The sequence below is a fragment of the Larus michahellis genome, chromosome 2, assembly GCF_964199755.1.
Source record: "Larus michahellis chromosome 2, bLarMic1.1, whole genome shotgun sequence".
Taxonomy (NCBI): Eukaryota; Metazoa; Chordata; class Aves; order Charadriiformes; family Laridae; genus Larus; species Larus michahellis.
In genome coordinates, this window is record NC_133897.1 from 144,479,590 (window position 1) to 144,501,222 (window position 21,633).

Sequence of the window (21,633 nt, forward strand, 5' to 3'; positions counted from 1 at the left end):
TGTTATAAGTGAGCAAGATAACTCTGTCAGCTAATTACATACTACAACCTCTTTTCATATGGTTACTTGTATACTAAAGCCACACAAACCTCATTGGGGTAGGGAAGAACTGCTTTTTCCCATCAACAAGGTGAAAAGTGACTTAAAATAAGCTCCTTCTAGATTTCAGGGACATATATAGTTTTATTTTCTTTCTGTAATTTGCCTAGATTCAGTTTTTTCTTTGATTTTCTTTGGTATTTCAAACCAAGTTTCACTGCTTAGATTTTAGGATATGAACTTCAGTAGCCAGCTTCACAAAGAAACACCTTTGTAATGTTAGAAAATGCCTTTTTGCATGAGGGGCTTCACATGTGTAATGGTGTACTACTTTCTACCATGCAAGGAAAAGAACATTATTAGCTTTTCAGATAAAAGCAGGTAAACACATAATTTCTTCGTTACTGCAGTAGTTGTTATTCTAACTTTTGGGGAGGGAATGTAAGGGGAGAAGAACAGGGAATAAATCACTAGCCAGTTTTTCCCTCTCCTAAAACTCTGAAATTATTGAAAGAAAAAAAAAAAAGAAGAATCCACTTTAATTTACTTTTCTGTTAGTATGCTGCATCATTCACTCCGAATTAAGTTAGCAATTAATTGCAAGGATTGCATCAGTAGCAATCAACATATATTCACTCAATCCTTCTGAAATATATTTTTAAGTCACCATAAAGAGTATCACTGTAAGCCTTTAAATCCTACAAAGGTTTCATAAGCAAAAACTTCTTAAATCAGTAATGAAGAAGTTGAGAGACCATAAAAGGGAGCAGTTTTATAAAATATATTTATTTCATAACTTTATTCTATTCCTTTTTACATGTGTTACTAATTAAAGTGTTTTTAAGAATTTTTCAAAGTCCTGTATAGAAGCTTTGGCAATCTCTATACAAAACACCTCATCGGGCAAGGATACGAGCTGGTCCAGAGAGATGTAGCTGGGTTGTGCTGGGTCATACTGGGCTCTTCCCAAGAATGTAAGAAACATATGTCTCTCTCTGATTCGTAATAGCTTTGAGTTGAAAACCTAAGAAAGAGAAGAAGTTTTTGTTGACGAATCTAAAATAAGAGCATTTTTTAGACAAACTGAAGATCTAGGAAGAAAACAAATACTCTGCGTCTTCTCATTTATGTCAAACACCAGGTAGGTTACATTATATATAAATTATCTAAATTCATGCTTCAATACAATATGCTGAGGTACACACACAAGGGAAATCAGGGAGTGACAGAACTCTAGAGCATGTTAGGTTTTTTGTTTATATATAACTATATTACACTTGTGTAATCACAGACAAGAAAGTGGAGAGGAGACATTCAGAAACAGGGAGCAAGAATACCTAAAGCATTTTCCCTGTACTATCAGAAGCATATATTTATAGAGCCAGGTTCAGATGAGCCTTATTATAAGGAAGAAATGAAGAGGTGACCACATGGCATAATACAAATGAGTGAATTGCACTATGCAATGGACGAGGTGAGCGGCTGTGCCTCCTGTCGTAACAGAGCCAAAAGGCACAGTGCAGTGGTTCAAAACAACTGCTTGTCTTCTGCTGCATGGCAACGCCTGCCTTTGAAGATATTTGTCACAAAAAGAATTCTAGACAGTCAAAGATGAGAACAATCATAAGAGAAACACAAAAGAATAAGTGGAACATCTAAAAAGAGAGAGAAGTGGGAAAGACAAGAGATGGACAGTTAAGAAGTCTTAGAGATCTAACTGCATTTCTGAGCAGTACAACTGAAGAGAGAGATGCTGCTTTAGAGAACGAAACAGTGAAAACATGAATGCTACAGCAACGAAAGCAAGCAGAGTTTTTACTAAAAAGGAAAGACTACGCTACTGAAGGATTTCATGAGGATGCAAACTAATTTGAACTAGGACAGAAAGCAAAACTACTGTTCCTTCTGTGCCTTCCTTGAATTTTAAGAGGAAGTCAGAAGACAGGGGAAAAACACCTTAACCACTGTTGATGGGGCTAGCTGACAGGAAGGATGGTCAGAACAGCAGCTGTAACATCAGAGGCTTTGACAAAAAAAAAAAAATCCTGTATACCTCTTATTTTCAGCATTACCGTCATTCAGGATAGAAGCAAGAACAGATGGAAACAAGTATGCATTTGTGAATGCACAAGTTAATGGCCAGACCGCATACAGACTGAGCTGCACTAGCCATATCCTGTAACTCACAGTTTTTGAGGATGGAAAGGAAGAACAGGGAAGAGAGAAGCTGACTGCGCCAAGAACAAGGAACAGAGGAAACTCCACTTATCCTTCCAAACAAAGGGAAGAGAAATAACGAGGTGAACCACCACAAAGCTAACAATAAGACAATTAAGAAGTGAGCAAGACTCGTGGTCAAGGAGGGCAACAGTGACACACGGACTGCAGTTATGGCAAGCCTCCTTGTTAAGTAAAGATATCTTAAGTAGCAAGTTAAATAATCAAAATCCTGGGGAGTAGTTTTATTTCTCCATATAATTTTGGCTTTTTATCCAGTTAGACTGGACAGATTCCTTTCTAGACTTGCTTTAGGAAGAAAATTATTGCGGTTCAGAAGTTGTAATTTGTGCTTTCTTATTTTCTTTGTAAGAAGCTAGTGTGACTGCATGTCAGCATTGGATGAAGTGACTAATGCTTTCAACTTCTTTCAAGAAATTAATCTATTTTCACTCCTGTGATTTTTTAGCTATTGCCACAGCAATAGGAAGATCAATGAGAATCTGATTGCCTAACGGACAGTACTTCTCTTAGCTTTAGACTATATTTTCAGATCATAGAATCTATAAAATTTATTTTTTAACTAGACAAATCCAAAATAAATGCTTTTATAGATAAGTTATCTAATGAACAGATCTTCTGCATGATCTGTCTTCCCTTGTGTCTCTTAGCTAGATAAGATTTCAGGACAAGGAATCCCTAAGCAGGCAGTAATCTCTCTTGCATTAATCCAGAAGAGATGAGCATGATTACTTCTGTTGAAAACTTAAAAACTGACAAGACTGAGGAGGGTGGTGGTGATGGTATCACATGTGCCAGGAGGAGAAGGGCACTTCCACACTGGAATCCTCAATGGTTACTGAATTGCTAATAAAAGTTATCCCAATTAGAGTAAAAGCCGCAGACAAGTTGAACAATTCACGTGTCCTGCTTACAATGAGGCTCCACCTTGAGCACCAAATTAGTGAAGCCTCTGTGCAAAGCACCTACAGTTTACTCCCAGATTAACAGCTCACCTGAGGAAAGCGAGTAAGCATGTGGTGGGGAATGCCCATTATGTTGTGTAAGTAGTCAAATGTCTGTCTGAGTCTCTTTTTACTTGCAGTTAAAATCTTGGGGGTTTTAAACACAATCTGTTGAATTTCATTACGTTGAAAACCAAGTTCAATCTGACAAACCTGAAAAAGAGCACAATTTTATCTTCAAAAGTCAGCTACAGCAAACTTAACTTATTTTAATGTGCCACTGAAATAAACTAATGTGAAATTCTTCCACCCTTTGTCACACAGCAACAAGAATGCAACCCACAATAATATCTGCCACTCCAGTTCTTCTCAAAACAGCAGTGCAAATTATTTATCATTCTGGATTAAAGTGAGATTTGATTATAGAGTATCCCTGAAGTAAAGGTAACTTCTGTGAATGCTATGTATTTTTCAGCTTGTCTGAGATATGAATAAAAAAAGCTGTGTCTCAGTATGCATGGCAGTTATGAGCATAGAAGTTCTCCCATAAGAGTTATCAGTTTCAATACCAAGCTGTCAAAAGAGACTGACTTTCTAGTTGTGTAGCTCTGTAAAATACAGCAATCAAATGGCTAGTGACTACTTTTGTTAACGTAGTATTTTCTTTTGCTAATGTATCCAAGTTATATTTTTATATTAGGGAGTATAATTTCAGTCCTGTAGCCTTCAATGAAGTCTGTTGAACCCGAAAGAGATGTGTAGAATATGCAGTGCATTCAATTTATTTTACAGTTAGTTAATGTCTAAAGTAATATATCTTTTTCAGAGACTGCCTTGACTTCAATTATGGTTTCCCAAAAGGAAAACAAAACACATTTTTTCAATAAAATCATGAGCACTCCTCCCGAAGTGCAGAATGGCAAGCAGTTCATTGAGTTGTTGAGAAAGGAATTCAGCATACAAGAGTGTCTGGTAACTCAGCCATTTCTTCTGTCCTCCAGTGACATTTACAAGCAGCTTGTTTTCAGTCATGAAGTGGGTATGCTTGCCAGTCTACATAAGCAGACTTTCAGATCCAACTCAGGTACTTCTTCAGTTGGCAAAAAGGTGGTGCTTTTTGTTTTTCCAGTTTGATGTGCCAAGACTGCAGCTCTTTGCCAAAACTGCCTGGCAAATACAAAGGGAAGGGCTTAGACTCTGGGTTTTGAAGTTACCTTAGGACTTCCAGATCTTTACAGGGAATTGTTTCTAGAGGTGACTATAATCCGGTCTTTCAGCTCCTGGTTCTTCCTTATCTGCTTTATGTATATATTTGCAGATCACAAGGAATACTAATCAACTAAGAGAGCATTCACATATGAAGAGATGTATTTGCACTTTAGTGACATCTTCCACGGATCTGAGTTGGCAGGGGTAACTTACTGAATTAAGATACACAACCAAAAATAACACCTGATATTAAATAGTGGAGATGTATAGCTGTCCCCACTGTAGAGGTAACTGTCAAGAATCTTGGAGCTTTGCTTTTGTACTCTGTGAAATGGAATGGCTTTCTCTTGACATGAACAGTGAGCTCAAGTGTAAGTCGCTTTAACTGTACTCAGTTTGACAGCACATATACTTAATATTCAGTAAATCTCTAGACCACATATGCCAATATCCTTACTGTGTAAGACCCAGCAATATTCAATGTACTCTGTATGATTCCCACAACAGGCAGTGGTAATGCAAGCTGTCCAGTTCTACCCTACCAGTGAATCTCTAATTGTGCTTGATGAAACCTTCAGAGGATGGAATAAGCCATCCTTCAGCTCATTTAGTCCATGACTGGTATCTTTTTGCACACTTTTGACAACCAGTATCAGCTGCAGCAGTTGTTTCTAAATAACGGCCCGCTCAGAATGAGGGATACCATCAGATCACTTCTGAACTGCTGGTATATGGTTTCGCTTTCCAAGTACTGCTTGCCCGTCACCAGTTTAGGTCATGCAGGCCTGAACCCACATTCTGAATATGGGACATCCAACCTCCTGAAAGGCTAGAGCTTCTAAGTATCAGTAGATTCTAACAGTGAGTACCTAAAAATTCTTTCACTCTCTCTAGAACATATTAAAAATAAGGATGCTACACTATACACTTTTTGGTAGACAGACAAGACAGTCACATAGAACTGAGGATCTTAAAAACACATTCATTATAATATACTGAATCCCTAGCCTGTGGAAACAATGTTCATTAAAAAGAAAGCACTATTAATTGGAACAGTCTGCTACTTTCCAGTCTCCTCCCTTACCACACACACATTTCAGATTGCAAGATTCCCAGTGTTTAATAGTTTCAGAGCAGTGAGTCTGTCTGAAAATTATATATTTTAATTCATAGTTATGCATTATAGGTTAATGGGTTTTCTCAAATTGTTACACTACATCATGCTGTTTGGCCTAGATGGCTTTACAGCACAATAATTAAACCAATACATAGTTACATTTTCAAAAGGGAAAGGAGTCCCTGTGGGTTTGAAGTTATTTACCCAACAGTTGTTAATAACGACCATCTGCTATCAGACAATAGGTGTCAAATGCACATTTTGGCAGACTAGCTACCTGCCAAGAGGAAAATAATCAACCGCACATTTCTTGCTCCTAAATCCTCATGGACAATCCAAGTTAGCAAAAAAACATAATAATTAAGGGGCGGGGTGGGGGGGAGAGAGGGAGCAGGCCCTATTTTTCACTCCTTGTAAAGAAAAGGGTAACAATTTGTGTCATCAGATTGCAACTTTTGGCAGAAAGGGACCCAGATGAAGTTTCTAACCTACACCAGAGTAGAAGACAGAACGGGATACTGCTCCACGTACGCTGTAAGCTTGCAAGCCATAGAAGAAAGGAAATCGTTTAACAAAATCCTCAGTTATTTTATATCTCCACTAAAATATTTCATTAAATTCTTTCTGTGCAGGATTCTCCTCCAGGAATTCTGTCTTCTGACAACTCATAAACTATGTGGATAGACAAATACACAACACACTTAATACTACTAATAAGCTCACCTGAAGATTTTCTTTTACAGGCTCTAATTTGCCAGTCAGTAGCCTTGGAAGACGAATTACCAGATCTTTTGTCTACAATTAGGGAAAACACACAAAGGAGAGATTATTACTGAAAGCTTGTTTGTGAATCCCTCTATAAAAGAAAGATAGAGATCTTATATCAATTTTTTTTTCCCCAGTTGGAAGAGGGATGCACTTTCACTTGCATTTCATTTTCTCTCCTCACCAAAGAAGAGTTTGCATGAAGCAGCAGTATATTAAGATGCAACAACTTACTCAAATTTGTTTGTTCAGAAAACAAAACCACAACATAGCTGTTGTAAAACAGACAGGAAGAGGGAGTAAAAGCATATCCCAAAAGTAGAAAGCATGCTTAAGTGCCCAATCTCCCTCAGTGCTCAAGTTGTTTCTTCCCACCTTTTAAAAAAAAAAAAGTAACCAAAACACTACCTGACAGAGGCTATAAAAGGATTTTTCAGCTGCAGTGGCATTTGTCTACCTCAGGATCTGGTTAGACCATAGTATTATATCAATACAAGAAATTACTCCACATCCCCTAAGCCATGTGATTACTTGTAATCCGCCCTGAGTACAAGGCAGTGACTAAACCCTTTTCTAGAGATTTTACCTCAAGCATGGAAAGGCCAGGAACACGCACTGTGACAGCTATGACTGTTCAGCAAATAGAAGCCAATAGAAGAACACCAGACTCCACTTGGAAATTGACATTTATTGCAATCTCCAGCTACTGCAGGAAACAACTAACACTGCCCACTTACTCCAGGGAAGTCCAGCTACTACCTCTTCTGAAGATCCTAAAGCATGGTGCAAAATAACGGCTAAGCATATAACGTGGTAAGCGCTTATGACTGAACCCAGGCATTACTCTTGTTGAGGTGAGAACATGATTTGGCATTTAGTTTGATATCATATTCGCAGATTAACTCATCAGTGAAAAATAGTCTGTTACAGTATCGCGAAGAGATGAAGAGAGCCAGTCAATTTTCTAGCAGTTAAAAAAGCTGCTTGCTGTTTCAACAATGGATTCAGTTCTCTGACCCACCTCAGAAAATAAAACTGGACACGCATATGCTTGTTTGACAATAAGCTGCAGCAGATCATTTTCAAGAACTGTACTTCAGGACCTTTGAATGTCAGATGTCCATATTACTTCTATAGACAGTTAAAATCATGTCATCCTTCTGTAATCCTGTGTGTTACCATTGGTAATGTCACTAATGTTTGTGGATAACCTTCAAGCACTTGAAGCATTCATGTTCCAAGGCCTTAAACTTGTCACTAACAAAGTGCCTAAATACTTCAGTGTATAGTCTTTACCTTTTTTACACTGAGACCAAGTTCATTTTTGAAGAAACCCAGTCTGTTATCCAGTCTTTCCACTGAAAACAACAGCAAATATGGAGCTCTTGAGACCATCTGAGCAATTTCTGCCTTACCAAATTTTTTTGATTTTAGGTAAGCCACTCTAGAAAGAGAACAAAAACAAAATAAAATCCAGTGATGAAAATTTTATTGCCTCCATTTATTCAGTACTTGCTTAAATTCCTCAGTGATATCTTATAAACGGACAGATGTTCTAGCATTAACATGCAACCCTGCCAAAAATAATTAGGGGGAAATCTGCAGTTATCATAAAAGCAAAATACCATCCCTTCCAATTAATTAGAAGTAAAATAAACCTCAGAGCAGAATGTCAATACTGAAGACAGATTTTAATTCCTTCCAGCTGTACTTAAGCAGATAACTATGTTAACCTACGCTTAACTACCAGCCTGTCTCCTAGATTGCAAACACATTAATAGATCATCATAGAGTATGGACAAGAAGATATATACAGCCTTTTGCTATTTTAATGAATTCCATTTCTACTGCTGAAAGAACAGAGGACTATACCTCATACATCCCTGTTTTGCCAATAGCACTGGAGTAGAAATATCATACAACAATGCTATCTGTAGAGACATTGTCCAAAAAGACATTTCTAAATCAGCTGAAGTTACTTTTGTTACAATAGGTCCCTGCTTTCAGTCACTGGTCCAAGGATTTAGTTACAAGACATCTGGTTGTCAGAAAAGAGAAGGAGCTGACTAAAGGTTTTATGTTTAACAGAGCTTGCTTTCTTTCCAACTCAAAACTTTTTCCAAACTTTCTTGAATTCAGTGAAAGTGAAATCCTATTTCAAGTACTACTTGCTCCCAGAAAAAGTAATGGGGTGGAGGGAAATACAGCACACAAAATAGAGACATGATTAACCCACGTGCCACAATTTACAAAAAAACTAAACAACAATTTAAGAAGGTTTCCTTTGGTTATAGATGAGCATATACAGAAGTACTTGCTGTCAGATGAGCTTACAGAATACCAGAACTGATTTTATCTGGCAGTAATTAAGATACTAAATAGACTGTAGAAGATTCTGCAGAAAGCAGATACCGAGCAAAAGATGGTCTGTGTGTTAAATCATGTATTGTAGAGAGAAAAAAAAATAAAAAAACCTTCCAGTCACTACAACCTCTCTCTCTATCCACAAATCCTCAAAAACGAAGTCATCACAAGCCAAAAACCTCTAGACAGAAGATCTAAGAACAATCTCTAAAGGACCAATTCCTAACTGAGCAGACACCCCAATACAGAAGGTAGCAGGCTAGGCTCCAGATAATGATGGAACTGGCTGCAGGAGCCTCAGAGACAAGGAGAGGTTAGGAAGGGGAGAAATGCAGAACACAACAGTAAATAATTGGCCCTTCAAAAATTATCCCATTATATTTTGACTACACTATACTTCTTCCATTCATTTTTTCAAGGACATAACTGCCAAGCATCCTAGAAACATAGATAAATGAACAGATTAAAAGTAGAACCTTTTGGTTGTCCTGACTCCCCCTTCACTTGTTTTCTGTTAAAAAGTCATTAAGACTCACACCTGAAGCATTTCTTCACATCCTGGAAAGGCAAAAAGCTTAAAAGAGGGATGGCAAGATTTTAATAACCTGACTCTAGAAACTCGTATATTAAAGAAGCACAATTTTCCAACCTGACCAAGGTTTGAGATAACTTTGTGAGTGTTGGCACCATGTTTAGCCCCCGTAGTACAGGGGTCAGCAGTTCTATGTAGCATGTTAACAGTTTTAAGTCATCATTAACAATACCATAAAACAAAGCATCTGGTGCAGCTGCAGTACAGACACTGATTTGCAACTGTCAGAATTGTTATGAATTATGGAATGTTTTGACTTTTACAGTGTTTATCTGAAGTCAAATGCCAAATCTATTGAAATTTGTGTTTTGTTTCCTGGCAACAGGGAATCCATAGCAATAAAACATTCCAGAGTGATGTAACCAATACCATGTCCATCTGCACCAAAGTGTTTATGCAAAGGTGATACTCAGCTTTCAAAAGACAGCTATCTGAGACACATTCACTTCACAGCCTGCCATACACCCTCTGCGGCACAATTACTTTAAAGCTTGAAGGAAAGCATTCACCAATGCCAAACAGAGATAGACTTACTGAAAAAAATCAAGCTGCAGAAAATGAAGAAGAAATTGGATTGCCCAGTTCAGCCCCTACTTCAGTAACCAAGCAGTGCCACAGGACAGTCACAGAAAAGCAAATCTGACTTCACAGGAGAGTTAGAATGATTATCAGAGCAAAAAATAGTCCCTTTAGAAGAGTATAGACAACTCTGACATCTAGACTCAAAGCTACTGTTGAAAAATGACAGAGGTTCATCTTGGATATTGTTTCTCAAAGGCCGCTTACTGAACAGGAGGATGGCAGAACAGAGGAGAAAGAAGAAAAGTCAGGTCTATGTTCGACATGAGTCTATTAATGTGCTTGTTTCCAAAAAGCTGTATTTTCAGATTTCTGCCTTGGACAGCTACTACATGCAACAGCCAAGCAGAAAGACTTTCTTTTACGGAATTTTTAAAGACCAAGATGTTTTAAGTTCATTACAAAATGCACACACACAGAAGTTGTTCTGTAAAAGAAATACTGAATTAATGCAAGCCCATCTGGAGTAATTTTAAGAATAAAAGTCCATTTTCCTGGAATTTTTCCTATAATCAACACACCTAATGGAAGGATGAATCTGAAGGAAAAAAACTTCTTACAGGTACACACCAAACAAATACAGCTGAGTAAAGATAGCTAGGATCTTTATGACTGTAAGACACAGGTAAGTTGCCTTAAGGGGTGGGGGGGGTTGGGGAGGGAGGGGAAGTATAACCCCTTAGTCTGGTGCTGGTACCTTAAGTCTCTCAAGTCTCTCATATCTTAATGGGATCCCACCTGCAAAAATCTGGAAGAAAGTACTAAAGCAAAGGAATATAGACAAGCTGTTTGTATCCATAAACCAAAAAGGAGGAAGAATGGAATGCAGTTACAAGCCACCACACCATCCCTAGGGCAAAGCACCTTTGCAAAAAGTGGCTGTGGATTCATGAAAATATGGGCTTAAACCCAATATTCAGTTATTTCAGATAAATGATGAATTAAGAATAACTTCTTTTTTAAAAAATAGATTATTTATATTACTACAATACATTATTTCAAAGATCTTGAATATTTTAATTACAGTTATTTAACTTTAGGAAGATTTTTCTTTAGAAGTGAAGGGCTTTCTGCCACAAATACAAACCTCATCTTTAAAGCTCTAGAACTAGTTCTCCAAAGTTAACAGTGCTAAAACACTAAGGACAGGCTTCTGTGAGTAGATATTAACAGTTACAACCATAAGACCTAAGCTCGACTCGCATCAGCGCAAATACCTGTTATGGCAGGATGAAGTCCAGCATCCTAGCTTAAGCCCACTGAAGGAAGAGTTGAAATCTGCACTCATGTGGCCAAGATGAACACACATGTGACAAAACAGCACAATGATGATTGATTTCCAACACAGGGAGAGTGAACAGCAGCTGTCAGATCTTATACCATGTTGGGTAGATCTGCCGCAGCTCCTCAATATTCCTGTTTTGACCACCCTTATCTCTTTAACTCAGCTACAGGTTTTTAAAACTACTTTAAATTCCAGTATTATCACATTAAGGCTCTAAAGCTGACCAAAGATTTGTTAATGAAATAACAACTGCCATTAAAGAGGAAGTCCCACTATTGGCGGAGAACAAGAGATATAGTTACACAGTTTGATTTGAAAAACACTGAAATTACTGAAAACAGCAGACTTCAGTCAGCTTCTGACAAAATCCCATCACTTTCCAATTCATGCTGCTGGAGAAAAAGGAGTATGCGTATATAGTTATGTTGTTTCTTCGGTGCTTACTTGAATTAAAGTAGCCCTTATATTCAGAACGCAGCATTTTCCAAAGTTAGCGTTCTCTAATAAGCTAGACCCCATGAAGTACAGTTCGCAGTACACAGCATCTACATTTAGGACATTAGAGAGCGCAGAGAGGAGTAGGAGAGGGTGATACAGAGAACAAAAGTTTGACAGTGAATGGAGAAAACAGCTTGTTTCCCCCTACAGTCACAGAAGGAAGGCCGATAAACACAATGGCTTTTCTAAAAAAATAATAAAAAAAAATCTGCCTTTGGTGTTTTTGGCATACACAAATAAGCTTAAAAAAACCCCACTCCACAAAGCAGCTAACAAAATCAGCTTTGGCCCAAGATATGAAGTCTTCTACAGAGACTGGTATGTACCCTTATGCACAGACAAGCTGAGTGACACTGAGGCAACAGTCTAGAGCCATACAAGTGTGAACACACACAAAAATTAGTTCATTGTAGTCTTGTGCTCAGTTTGAGCTGGACAACAGGAAAAAAAAAAAAGTCACCAAAACCTTCTGCTGCTATTAGAAGTAAACAGCGAAGAGATATCGTCTGCTTTTTTTACTGCAGAATTTACAAGGTATGGCTAGACATCCCTCTAGAAGCATGTTTCAAAGCATGACTGAAGAGGTTAATATTGTTCTACAAATTTAGGTAAAGCCTCAGGGACCAACATTTTGTAATCTAAGCTGACATAAGTAAAGCAAGTGGCCTAGAAGGGCAAGCTCCTTTCTCTGTGGCAGAAACAGGGATGAGCAGTAAAATTTGTTAACTGTAAGTTTTCAAGTCGAGTTGACACCCTGATCCACTTACGACACCACCACCACATGTTAACGCTTACTGATGGGAAGGCACAGGAACATGGAGCCAGGGATCGAGTGAGAAAGGAAGCAGCAACAACACAGGTTCAGGCACAGCTAAGCCAATTGGGAAATGAGATGTTCAAGCCAAGGCGCTTAACACCCTGCTGCTATTTGAAAGGCTCACCTGGTTTCCAAAGCTTCCAGGTCTTCACCAAGGATGTATGGATTTTTGGTCAGGAATGGTCCCAACTGATTGTCCTCTACACCCACATCCTTAAGAAACAGAAGTATTTTTCTTATATCTTTTTCAAAGTCCAAGGTCAGTAACAGTTGACCTGCCTTTTGACGTTTCTCCACTTGGGATAAGTCAACTCCTACAACAAACAAAAATAGATATTGTTTTAATTTAATTAGATATTGTTTTAACTGTATTAATTAAACACAGACCCTACTTCCTATAAATGTTTCAGAAAGGCATGTTAAAATTTATGACTCCTCCTTTTTTGCACTGATTTAGCATACTTCAATTGCTCAAGACAGCAAGGTCACAACACCTTGTATATCGTGGAAGGATTCCAGATAAAATAAGCAGTCATTTTAGACGCCTTTGCTAAGTTTATTTTTTGAAGGAAGACCATTTGCAGCAAATCCTGCATGTGAAGAATCAAGTACACTAGCACACGCCACATGCAGACACCTACTCTTGTGGCACAGCAGTAAGTGTGCAAGGAATTCTCAACTCCATTATACAAGGGAGGGAGACAATTTTGCAATGAAGTGTCTGGATACTGGCTTACGCATAGCAATTTATTACTGCACAGGGCCAGATCTTCCCCCCTCAAATATTTATTTCTCCAATCTCCTTCTGGTGTTCCTTGCACTTTTGGGAACCAAGGAGGCAGCCAGCAACCTTGAACTCAGCTATCCTTGCACTGTCAAGTGCTTTTTGATAAGAACTAAGGTTCTCTTCCATCCCTTCCTCCTTCCCTCTCCAGTTTACTGTGCCCCACTTTTAAGGTTCTGCACAGCAACCACTCTCCTTCCTTCCTTCCAAGGACGGAGAGTTGCAGTTTCTTTCACAGCAAATTAAACTATCCTTAACCATCCCGAAAGAAGAGAGACCAATCAAGTTACACAAAGTACTCCTCACCTCCAGAAGCTGTGTAAGATGCCTCCTTCTAGCATCCACAGCACTAAGGGACTAAGCTAGCCAGCCTTGTCTTCAACTCATACAGCACTACTACTAAGTCATGCAGTCCCCTCTCTTTTTCCATTTACCCTGGATTTACTCTGCCCTTAGCCACTGGTTTAGCCTTCCTATTTTTGAGTTTACGAGGCAACCAGTAAGATCAAAACACAAATTATAGACTCTCCAAAGCTCCAGATATAGACAAACCACATAAACAAAATCACACATACCTAGGTGGACAAGTTTTGCCAGGGTTTCCGAGTGGTCAACATAATCTCGGAGCGTGGAAGAATGAAGGGGAAGAAGAGGTTCTGCAATGATCTGCATGGCTTCTTCCTCAGAAATCTCCTCCAAAGCAGACGAAGGTGGGACGTCATCCCAATCTAAGAAACAAATATGGAAGACCCAATGCGTTTTGTGAAAGACAAAGCTGGTCCCACCAAATGCTATACAGATCTCTTAAAATCCATTTCAAAATGTAAGAACACTGCACGAGATGAACACAGACAATCTATTATTATTTGAAAACATATGAAAATATAGACTCTATTCACAGTTTTTGTCTCTATTCCAACTCCTTGGCACTGCTCATCAACTCTTGCTCATGTGGCCAAATGTGAGCATGGTACACAGCAAGCCTGCCTTTGTTCTGCTGCCTTGATCACTGCAGACAACAGATCACATCACCTTCTTGAAAAAGAATCTTCTTTCATGTCTTCACAAATGAATTCTTGCCTGATCACATCCAGATCAAAGGCTACTACAGAGATTATTTTTCATAACCTAACAAGCCTGCAACTTTGTGCCTCTTCTGAATCTGACGCCTGAACTGTAGTTGTTTTAATTTTCAAGGTATTTCACAGCCAACTTCAACCAAACTATCCTCTTACCCATTACAGAATGGCTGCTGACTGCCACCACCTCTAACAACTAAAGAAATCAAGCTCCATTTCCTGCTCATTAAGGTTTCCAAGTGAATACCATTATCCTTGTTTCCCCTTAAGTGCTCCAAGTCACAGAGCTCAGTGTCTTTTTAAAAAATATTTCTCTAAACTGATCTATTTTTCCACTGACAGGAGCTCACAGCAGCTACATCAAGATTACTATTTTGCAGGCTGACTGCTAGCATCCACCTCAATTATCAAACTGATTACTGATCAACAGCCCTAATTATAAACTCTTCATGATGGGGATTTTCTGTGTCCTATACCTTCGCACAACAACTTCCTAGAGACTGGGGTAACACTCTTCCATGTCAAGAAAACAAAGCCACACCAGAACTACCAAGACAGGTTCAAAAATAAGCAGGATGATCGTAATGTTCCAGGAAAAGTTGCATAGACTAGCTCAATAGTTGTTGAATGTCTTGCCACTTCTTTTTTTCAAAGCCTCAGAAAATAAAAGCACCATAAAGCAGTAATAAGACCTCGCTAGGAATCTACGTGGGTATCAAGTATTTCCTTTCAACTTGTTGAGGACCAAACCAATACACACCAAGGTCCATTCCGGAAGCATAGATGACCTCCTTTTGCCACTCTAAGTTCTTTAAACCTCCAATCAGGAGGATTTAATACACCTCAAGCTACCATTAAAAAAAAAAGTTAGCAATTACATTTATTCCATTATATGCACTGCCAAATGGGCAAAATGCTCCATACACGCAACAGTAAGTCTGCTGGCAGATAAAAATCTGGCATGTAGATAAACTGCACCGCAGGTGCAGACACATACAAGCTGGCTGACCTGCCAGTTCTGGTGCAGCACTGTTTCCAGAACCAGCTGCAAAAACACACAGATCTCAGTTGCAGCTCTGAGCCACCCCAAAAATAAGCTCTGTAGGATCCAAGTTGGCTGGGCTCAAAGCTGAATCTGAACATACAAGACTGCTTAGTAATCCAGAGCAAGTTTCCTCAGTATACTAGAATTATTTTCAGAGGGTGGTATTTTTTTTATCCACACTTAGATACAAAAGTAGAGAAAAATGAGGCAATTTATTCGGGTAACAACACCAAGGTGACCTTATATCTATCTCCTTTCCTCAGGAGAAAGTTTGACTAGCATTTCTCATCAGGGCAGTACTTAAGCAGGCTTCGCACTCTGCTGCCTCCTGTTGTTCATCCCTGATCATTCAAAAGGCTGTGTTGTGTCAGCTGCTTCAGGGGTGGCCTCCCCCACCCTTGCTCAAAAAAAACCCCTAAACCCAAAATCAACAAACAAAACCGTTTATTTTGTACCAGCAGAACTATGACAGAAAGGCAGCTCAGCTGCTGCAGGTAGAGTTGCGAAAAGAAAAGCTCTTCAAACAGCAGCTTCAGACCGACGTTTCTACCCAAATCATTGTACCTTTATCTTGCCTTAAAAGTATTCTGTATATGCTAGAGTGACCACAGGAATTATGCATTAACTATGGGGCTAAAACCAAGTGAAAGTCAGGAACTTCAGATAAGTATTCTACACAAACAGGCCAAAAAAATCCTGAAAGCATGATCTGGAGATTTGGGAGAAATGGTATCCCTAAGGCCTCTTACCTTCATACAGTGTTTTTTCATTCAGATCAGGTAATGTTTCTGGTTTTGCTTGTTCCTGTTTTACTGGTAAAGGCAAGTTACTTTTGGGAGAAGAAAAGGATCCATCCTTGGCACTGTCAGGTGGAGAATAGCTTCCTACAGATACATGCCTGTATGCCTGCAATCTCCACAGAAGAACGTCATTTGGAGAGGACAGCAGAGCCCGAGGGGCAAACCCGTGACATGCCTGTGCGGTGCTGCTGCAGCCCCTCAGCTTCCCAGGAAATTCAGCAGCACAGGCGGCTTTCAGCAGGTGACACCAGCGGGAGGCCTGCCGAGCCCACAGAGCCATCTTCCACCTCAGCACAGCATCCTGCTGGGAGAAAAAGGGTTGAAGAACAACACAGGCACACTTCACCCTGGCCACAGAGCCAGGACCATTAATTCACTAAATCATAGAATCTCTTAGATTGGAAAGGACCTTTCAGATCATCTAGTCCAACCATCAACCTAACACTGACAAAAACCATCACTAAGCTATAGCTCTAAGCACTATGACTACCCATCTTTCAAATGCCTTCAGGGATGATGACTCAACCACTTCCCCGGGCAGCCCGTTCCAATGCTTAATAACCCTTTCAGTTTAAAAGTTTTCCTAATATCCAATCTAAAACTCCCTTGGTGCAACTTGAGGCCGTTTCCTCTTGTCCTATCGCCTGTTACTCGGGAGAGGAGACTGACCCCCACCTCGCTACAATCTATAGAGAGCGATAAGGTCTCCCCTCAGCCTCCTTTTCTCCAGGCTGAACAACCCCAGCTCCCTCAGCCACTCCTCAGAAGACTTGTGCTGCAGACCCCTCACCAGCTCCGTTGCCCTTCTCTGGACACACTTCAGCATCTCAACGTCTTTCTTGTGGTGAGGGGCACAAAACTGGACACAGTACTCGAGGTAGGGCCTCACCAGTGCCCCTGAGCATTGCAGCAAAAATTACTTGCTGCAAAGCACCGAGTAGCTGCTTTGAGGCTGTAAATGCGTGACAAATGGAGGCTGAACTGAGGAGAGGAGCCGGCTCTGAATGCTGTACAACAGCCATTGCCATGGGAGCGAGGGAAAAGCCCAGCCGGGGCCTAAACACTCCCCAAGCGACGGGGCCCTCCGCCCGGAGCCCTCACCTCACAGACGCAGAGAATGCCGGACCGCGCCGCGCTCGCCGCCCCTTGCAGGCCTCCCTAGGCTGGCAGCCTCTGCGCACAGCCTGCGGGAGGACAGGCCGCTCCACACCCAGCGAGCCCGGCCCGCGGGAAGCCGAGGCAGAGGAACGACGGCGACGGCGGCCGCCGCGCCGCGCCGGCCCGGCCCGGCGGCCACTGAGACCCACCGAAGCCTCACCTTCCCCTCACGCCGCTCTCGCGCTCGGCCCAGCCCACGTGCGTGCCTCCTCCCCACCCCCCCCAGGCGAGACCATTCTGTAGCAGGGAGAGGGGGGGCAGGCAGAAAAAGGTCCTTCCCACCGTTCATTTGAAGGTGGGCGGTGCGGCTCCGCCTCCCCTCCCCGCTCCGGTCCTTCCTTCCTCCCCCACTGTGTGGGCGCGGGACGAGCTCCGCCCCTCAGCCAGGCGGGCGCGGCGCGTCTGCCCACGGCGGCGTCGCCTCAGCGGGAGGCGGCGCGGGCGGCCGCGCCGCTCCGCGCTGTGCCGCGCCGGTTCGGGCCGCGACCGCCCCGCCCCGCCCCGGGAGAACCAGCGCTGCGCTGAGGCGAGGGGAGAAGGGGGTGAGATGGCGTCGTGCGTGGGGAGCCGGACCCTGAGCAAGGACGACGTGAACTACCGCCTGCATTTCCGCATGATCAACGAGCAGCAGGTGGAGGACATCACTCTGGAGTTCTTCTACCGGCCGCACACCATCACCCTCCTCAGCTTCACCATCCTCAGCCTCATGGCCTTCGCCTTCACCAGGTGTGCGGCCGCCGCGGGGATCCCCCGCCCCGCTGCGCCTACCCGGCCCCGGCGCTCAGGGGGTTCCTAGGGCGTGGAGGGGGCCGGTCCCCCGGGGGCGAGAACGGGCAGCGCGGCTCCGCCGGGCCGTGGTTCCTGGTGTGGGCGGGTGAATGGGAGCCTTGGTATCGGGCCGTGACTCGCCGTGGGCTCTGCGGGCAGGGCAGTTGCATCGGGAGCTGGCTGGAGAGCGAGCACCCTGCTCGGGAGGCCCTTCGGGAGAGCGGTTCTTCTCCTCTGATGCGTCTGTTGGGAACATGTTGATTATTTTGAGGCTCTCTGTTAAAGCCTTTACATAGTTAATAGCCTTTTCAGGTAGTTGCCAAAAATGGCTTTTATTAGACTGTGGAGAAGCCCAGCAATGACATCACTCAAGTAGATAACTTACCAAGCGTACTGGGGCAGGAGTGACTGTTCTGTGTCCTCATTTTCATACAACGCACTTTGTGGCCAGTCACAGGTTGGTTTAGGCCCCGGTACTGGTGTGCTCAGCCACGTCCTTTCCCCACCGCAGGAACAGCTCTCTGGAGTTCGCCACTGCAGTCATGCATGGAAATAAAGCTAAGAATGGACACAGTTATTTTCAGGAGCCTTATTTGTAGGCAAAGGGTATAGCAGTGCAGTCTGAAGGGTATCTTGCAGTATTTTTCGAAGTTGTACATACTTTTTATTGCCTCCTACTAAATGGGACTGTGAAAATGGTAACATAATCCTCCTTTAGGTTAAATCATGCAGTCTCTGGGCAAACGGTGATTCCTGAGAGGTGCATCGTGTTTTGGGCTCATTTACACTTTTGTGGCATTGCGCGTACACATGGACTTCAGTGGCCTTGTTGATGAAAATCTGCATTTGACAGGAGAACATTATTTGTCCCTAGGCCTGACTTACGTTTCCACATGTAATCTTGTGTCTTATTCTAAGAATCCAATTGTATAGTTTTTATCAGCTATGAAAATAATGGTCAAGCCTGGGTTGGGCTGAGAAAGGAGTATAAGGAAACATAAAATAGTGTAGCTGCAAATGGTCTGAGGAGTGCCTTTTCTTGTTTCAACTTGTCTGTGGCCCTAAGGAAGATATTTTTGGTGAACACATCCCTTGTTTTACTTAGGTAACAAGATCTAAGCTAAGGTAGAATATCGCAGGGATCCCTTCTTAACTCTTAAATTGGAGACATGTTTCTGTGCTTTGGCGTGCTACAAGTTCTCCTCTTGCCCTGTTTCCCCCTGCCTGATCGCTTTTCTCACTAAAGGGCTAATTTAGGTCAAACTTATGAGTTACTGAGGGATTCTCATCTAGACATCGTTCTGAAGGATTAATGGAGTTGATTGCTCACCTTTGGGGGAGGAAGGAATTTTGTTCTTAATTCTTTCAAGCAGAGGATGAGCCAAGCAGCAATTTCAGAACTATGGAGTCTTCTGGGCCCAAAGAATATTGCTTCCCTTCTGGGATGTTTGTTTGCGTTTTTCCAAGGGGATTGCTAGCTTTTTCTTTCTATTTGTCCTGCCAGCTTTCTAACTCCAACTTCATCGGTTTAATTTTCTTCCCCCTGTCTGTCTCTGCCTCACTTCCTGTGTTTGAATACCTGTTAACTTCTCTTTAACTCTTCTCTCTTTCTCCTCTTCTCGGGCTGTGGAAGCTACTTTTTTTTTTCTTCCCTCACCTTCTGCTATTTCCAACTATTGAGTGAGTTTCCAGCACGAGAGTGCTGCCTTTGTTGCCTTATTTGAGGCACTACCCAAACCATATGTACTCTCTGAGAAGCTGTGAGGGAGGAGATAGTTCCCCACGTGCTTACAGTATGTGCTCCCAGGTCTGGTCTTTCTAATTCCCAGTTCATATCAGTTTATTGCATTGAATCTCCAGTGACAGCATTCATATTTCCTCCTTTGGGGCACAAGGTGCCGTAGATCTTCCCAGTATGGTGTGACAAGTGATTCTCTGCTTCCCCTGTGCTGTCAATTGTTCCATAGCGCTCCTGGTTATTTTGTTAAGCAGGGGATTTTCTATGATACATTCATACTAATGTTGTTAAGTAAAATTTATTTTTTCAGGAACTTCAGTGCAGGCAGAGGAAATTCTGCTTCCCTTAGTCTTTTTTGTCTCTTCTATAATTCTGTTATATCAGAAATATGTGGGGGTTCAAACAAACTTAGAAAATGCTTTTCCCTTGGGTATACCAAACCATAATGTGGTGTATCCCTTGGGATCACTGAGAGCAGTTGATACTATCTTTGACCTGACAGATAAAGGTGAAGATGAATTTCAGATAGCAGTAATCTTCAGGTAGCAATAGTAATCATAATCCAGAAAAAGAAATGTGAGTGTGTTTAACTTCCCCATGTTAAAGTGGGGACTACAGGGTATTCTGTTTTTTAAAGCACATATTTCTAGTGCTTCTGACAATGGCTGCAGCTGCCTTGGTTATTTCCTGCTGAATGATCCAGACACAGGCTCCTCTGCTTCCAGGCTGCTCCCTGGAGCAGAGGCATGGAGTGGCTCTAGCTTTCCCTGTCCTCTTCCTCCCTGGAGAGAGAGATGTGGCCTTCTCTGGGCCTGGAGGCAACCAGCAGGTGGGTGCTGGAGGGGATATTTTGTGGAGCACAGCAGCATCATTGAGGAAGGTGACAGATTGGTAGCTGTGAAGTTGCAAGGGTTTATGGAAGCAGCAGTAAGAACTATGAGGGTGTAGTGCTGTTGTATTTCACATCCCTTCATCAGTGGAGTTGATTAAACTGTATTATTGTGCATTCAGGTTTGGTTTGGGGAGTTTATGGAAGATATTTTCTTCCCACGCGTTCTAAATTTAGTGTACTAGCTATTTTTTCCTCAGTTGAGTATAATTTTTTTCTTCGTGATGTAATAACTTACTAGTTTACATTTTTTTTTTTTAATGTGCCAGGGTAATCTAGCGCTCTGGAGAAGAGCAGGAGAGAGAAAAAGATTATGCGGGTATTATGTGCTTTGGTTTGGGTTTTTTTGTTTTTGTTTTTTTTTTTGTTATTTCTTTTCCAAAAAGCCACAGAATTGACAAATGCGCTGGTAAAGTGGGTTTAAATTGAGAGAATTTTCATCTGTCCTCCCACACAAGCATTAGAAATCTTGTTTTTGCTGCATGAATGCTTATATTTCAAAGTCAGCTTCAAAGTTCCTTAAGCTAAATAAGGAGATGATTTAGCATATTTTCTTGATTGTCGCTTGTTGTGATTGTGTCTTTCCTGCAGCAGTTATTTTGCTTCCCTGTTTCTTTTGACATTTCCTAAAATCATTCTTCCAATCTTTTTATCCTAACTAGTGTACAGTAGTGAGTCTCTTGCTCCCACCTGTTTTTACCTGCTCTGGTAAGAAGCAGGTACCTTTAGAAAGGTGTCTGCAAGCCAAAATGAAATGCCTCTACCACTCAATTGGAATGAAATGCTGCATACATCTTTGTTGATTTTTGAGGGAAGGGGTGCCAACATAACTAGGACAGCTTTTCTGAAGCTGAGTAGTACTCTGAATTCTGATATGCAAAGGCGAGGACCCTTCAGCCCAGCTGGTGTGACTATTAAGTGATGT

General features: G+C 41.6%; 2 protein-coding genes across 7 annotated transcripts in view; one reads left to right on the plus strand and one right to left on the minus strand.

Annotated features, from left to right (window-relative positions):
* Nucleotides 1-805: 805 nt before the first annotated feature.
* MTERF3 (mitochondrial transcription termination factor 3) lies at nt 806-17,790 on the minus strand. Of its 5 annotated transcripts, none has more exons than XM_074577485.1 (8): nt 17,596-17,790; nt 16,105-16,456; nt 13,807-13,959; nt 12,572-12,761; nt 7,609-7,756; nt 6,271-6,342; nt 3,273-3,434; nt 806-1,063 (listed from the first exon to the last, which is right to left on the minus strand). In XM_074577485.1, the coding sequence occupies exons 2-8, from the start codon at nt 16,433-16,435 to the stop codon at nt 869-871; spliced, it is 1,251 nt and encodes a 416-aa protein (XP_074433586.1). In that variant the 5' UTR covers nt 16,436-16,456; nt 17,596-17,790; the 3' UTR covers nt 806-868. The 5 variants fall into 5 exon arrangements, with proteins under 5 accessions (XP_074433586.1, XP_074433587.1, XP_074433582.1 ...); XM_074577486.1 differs by lacking the exon at nt 17,596-17,790 and adding an exon at nt 17,474-17,593; XM_074577481.1 differs by lacking the exon at nt 17,596-17,790 and adding an exon at nt 17,257-17,513.
* The window catches only part of PTDSS1 (phosphatidylserine synthase 1), a 32,254-nt gene continuing 28,266 nt past the window's right edge, over nt 17,646-21,633 (plus strand). The window contains exon 1 of one of the 2 annotated variants that reach the window (XM_074577480.1): nt 17,646-18,039. In XM_074577480.1, the coding sequence (XP_074433581.1) occupies nt 17,861-18,039 (179 nt within the window). In that variant the 5' untranslated portion in view covers nt 17,646-17,860. The remainder of the gene's footprint in view (nt 18,040-21,633) is intronic. The other variant, XM_074577479.1, reaches the window with a different exon arrangement.

Excerpts from the sequence above, each read along its gene's own strand:
- MTERF3 (XM_074577485.1), bottom strand. The coding sequence starts at position 16,435 with ATGGCTCTGTGGGCTCGGCAGGCCTCCCGCTGGTGTCACCTGCTGAAA. Across the intron at positions 13,960-16,104 it reads TGAAAAAACACTGTATGAAG|ATTGGGATGACGTCCCACCT; the intron begins GTAAGAGGCCTT and ends TTTGTTTCTTAG. Across the intron at positions 7,757-12,571 it reads CTGGAAGCTTTGGAAACCAG|AGTGGCTTACCTAAAATCAA; the intron begins GTGAGCCTTTCA and ends TTCTCTTTCTAG.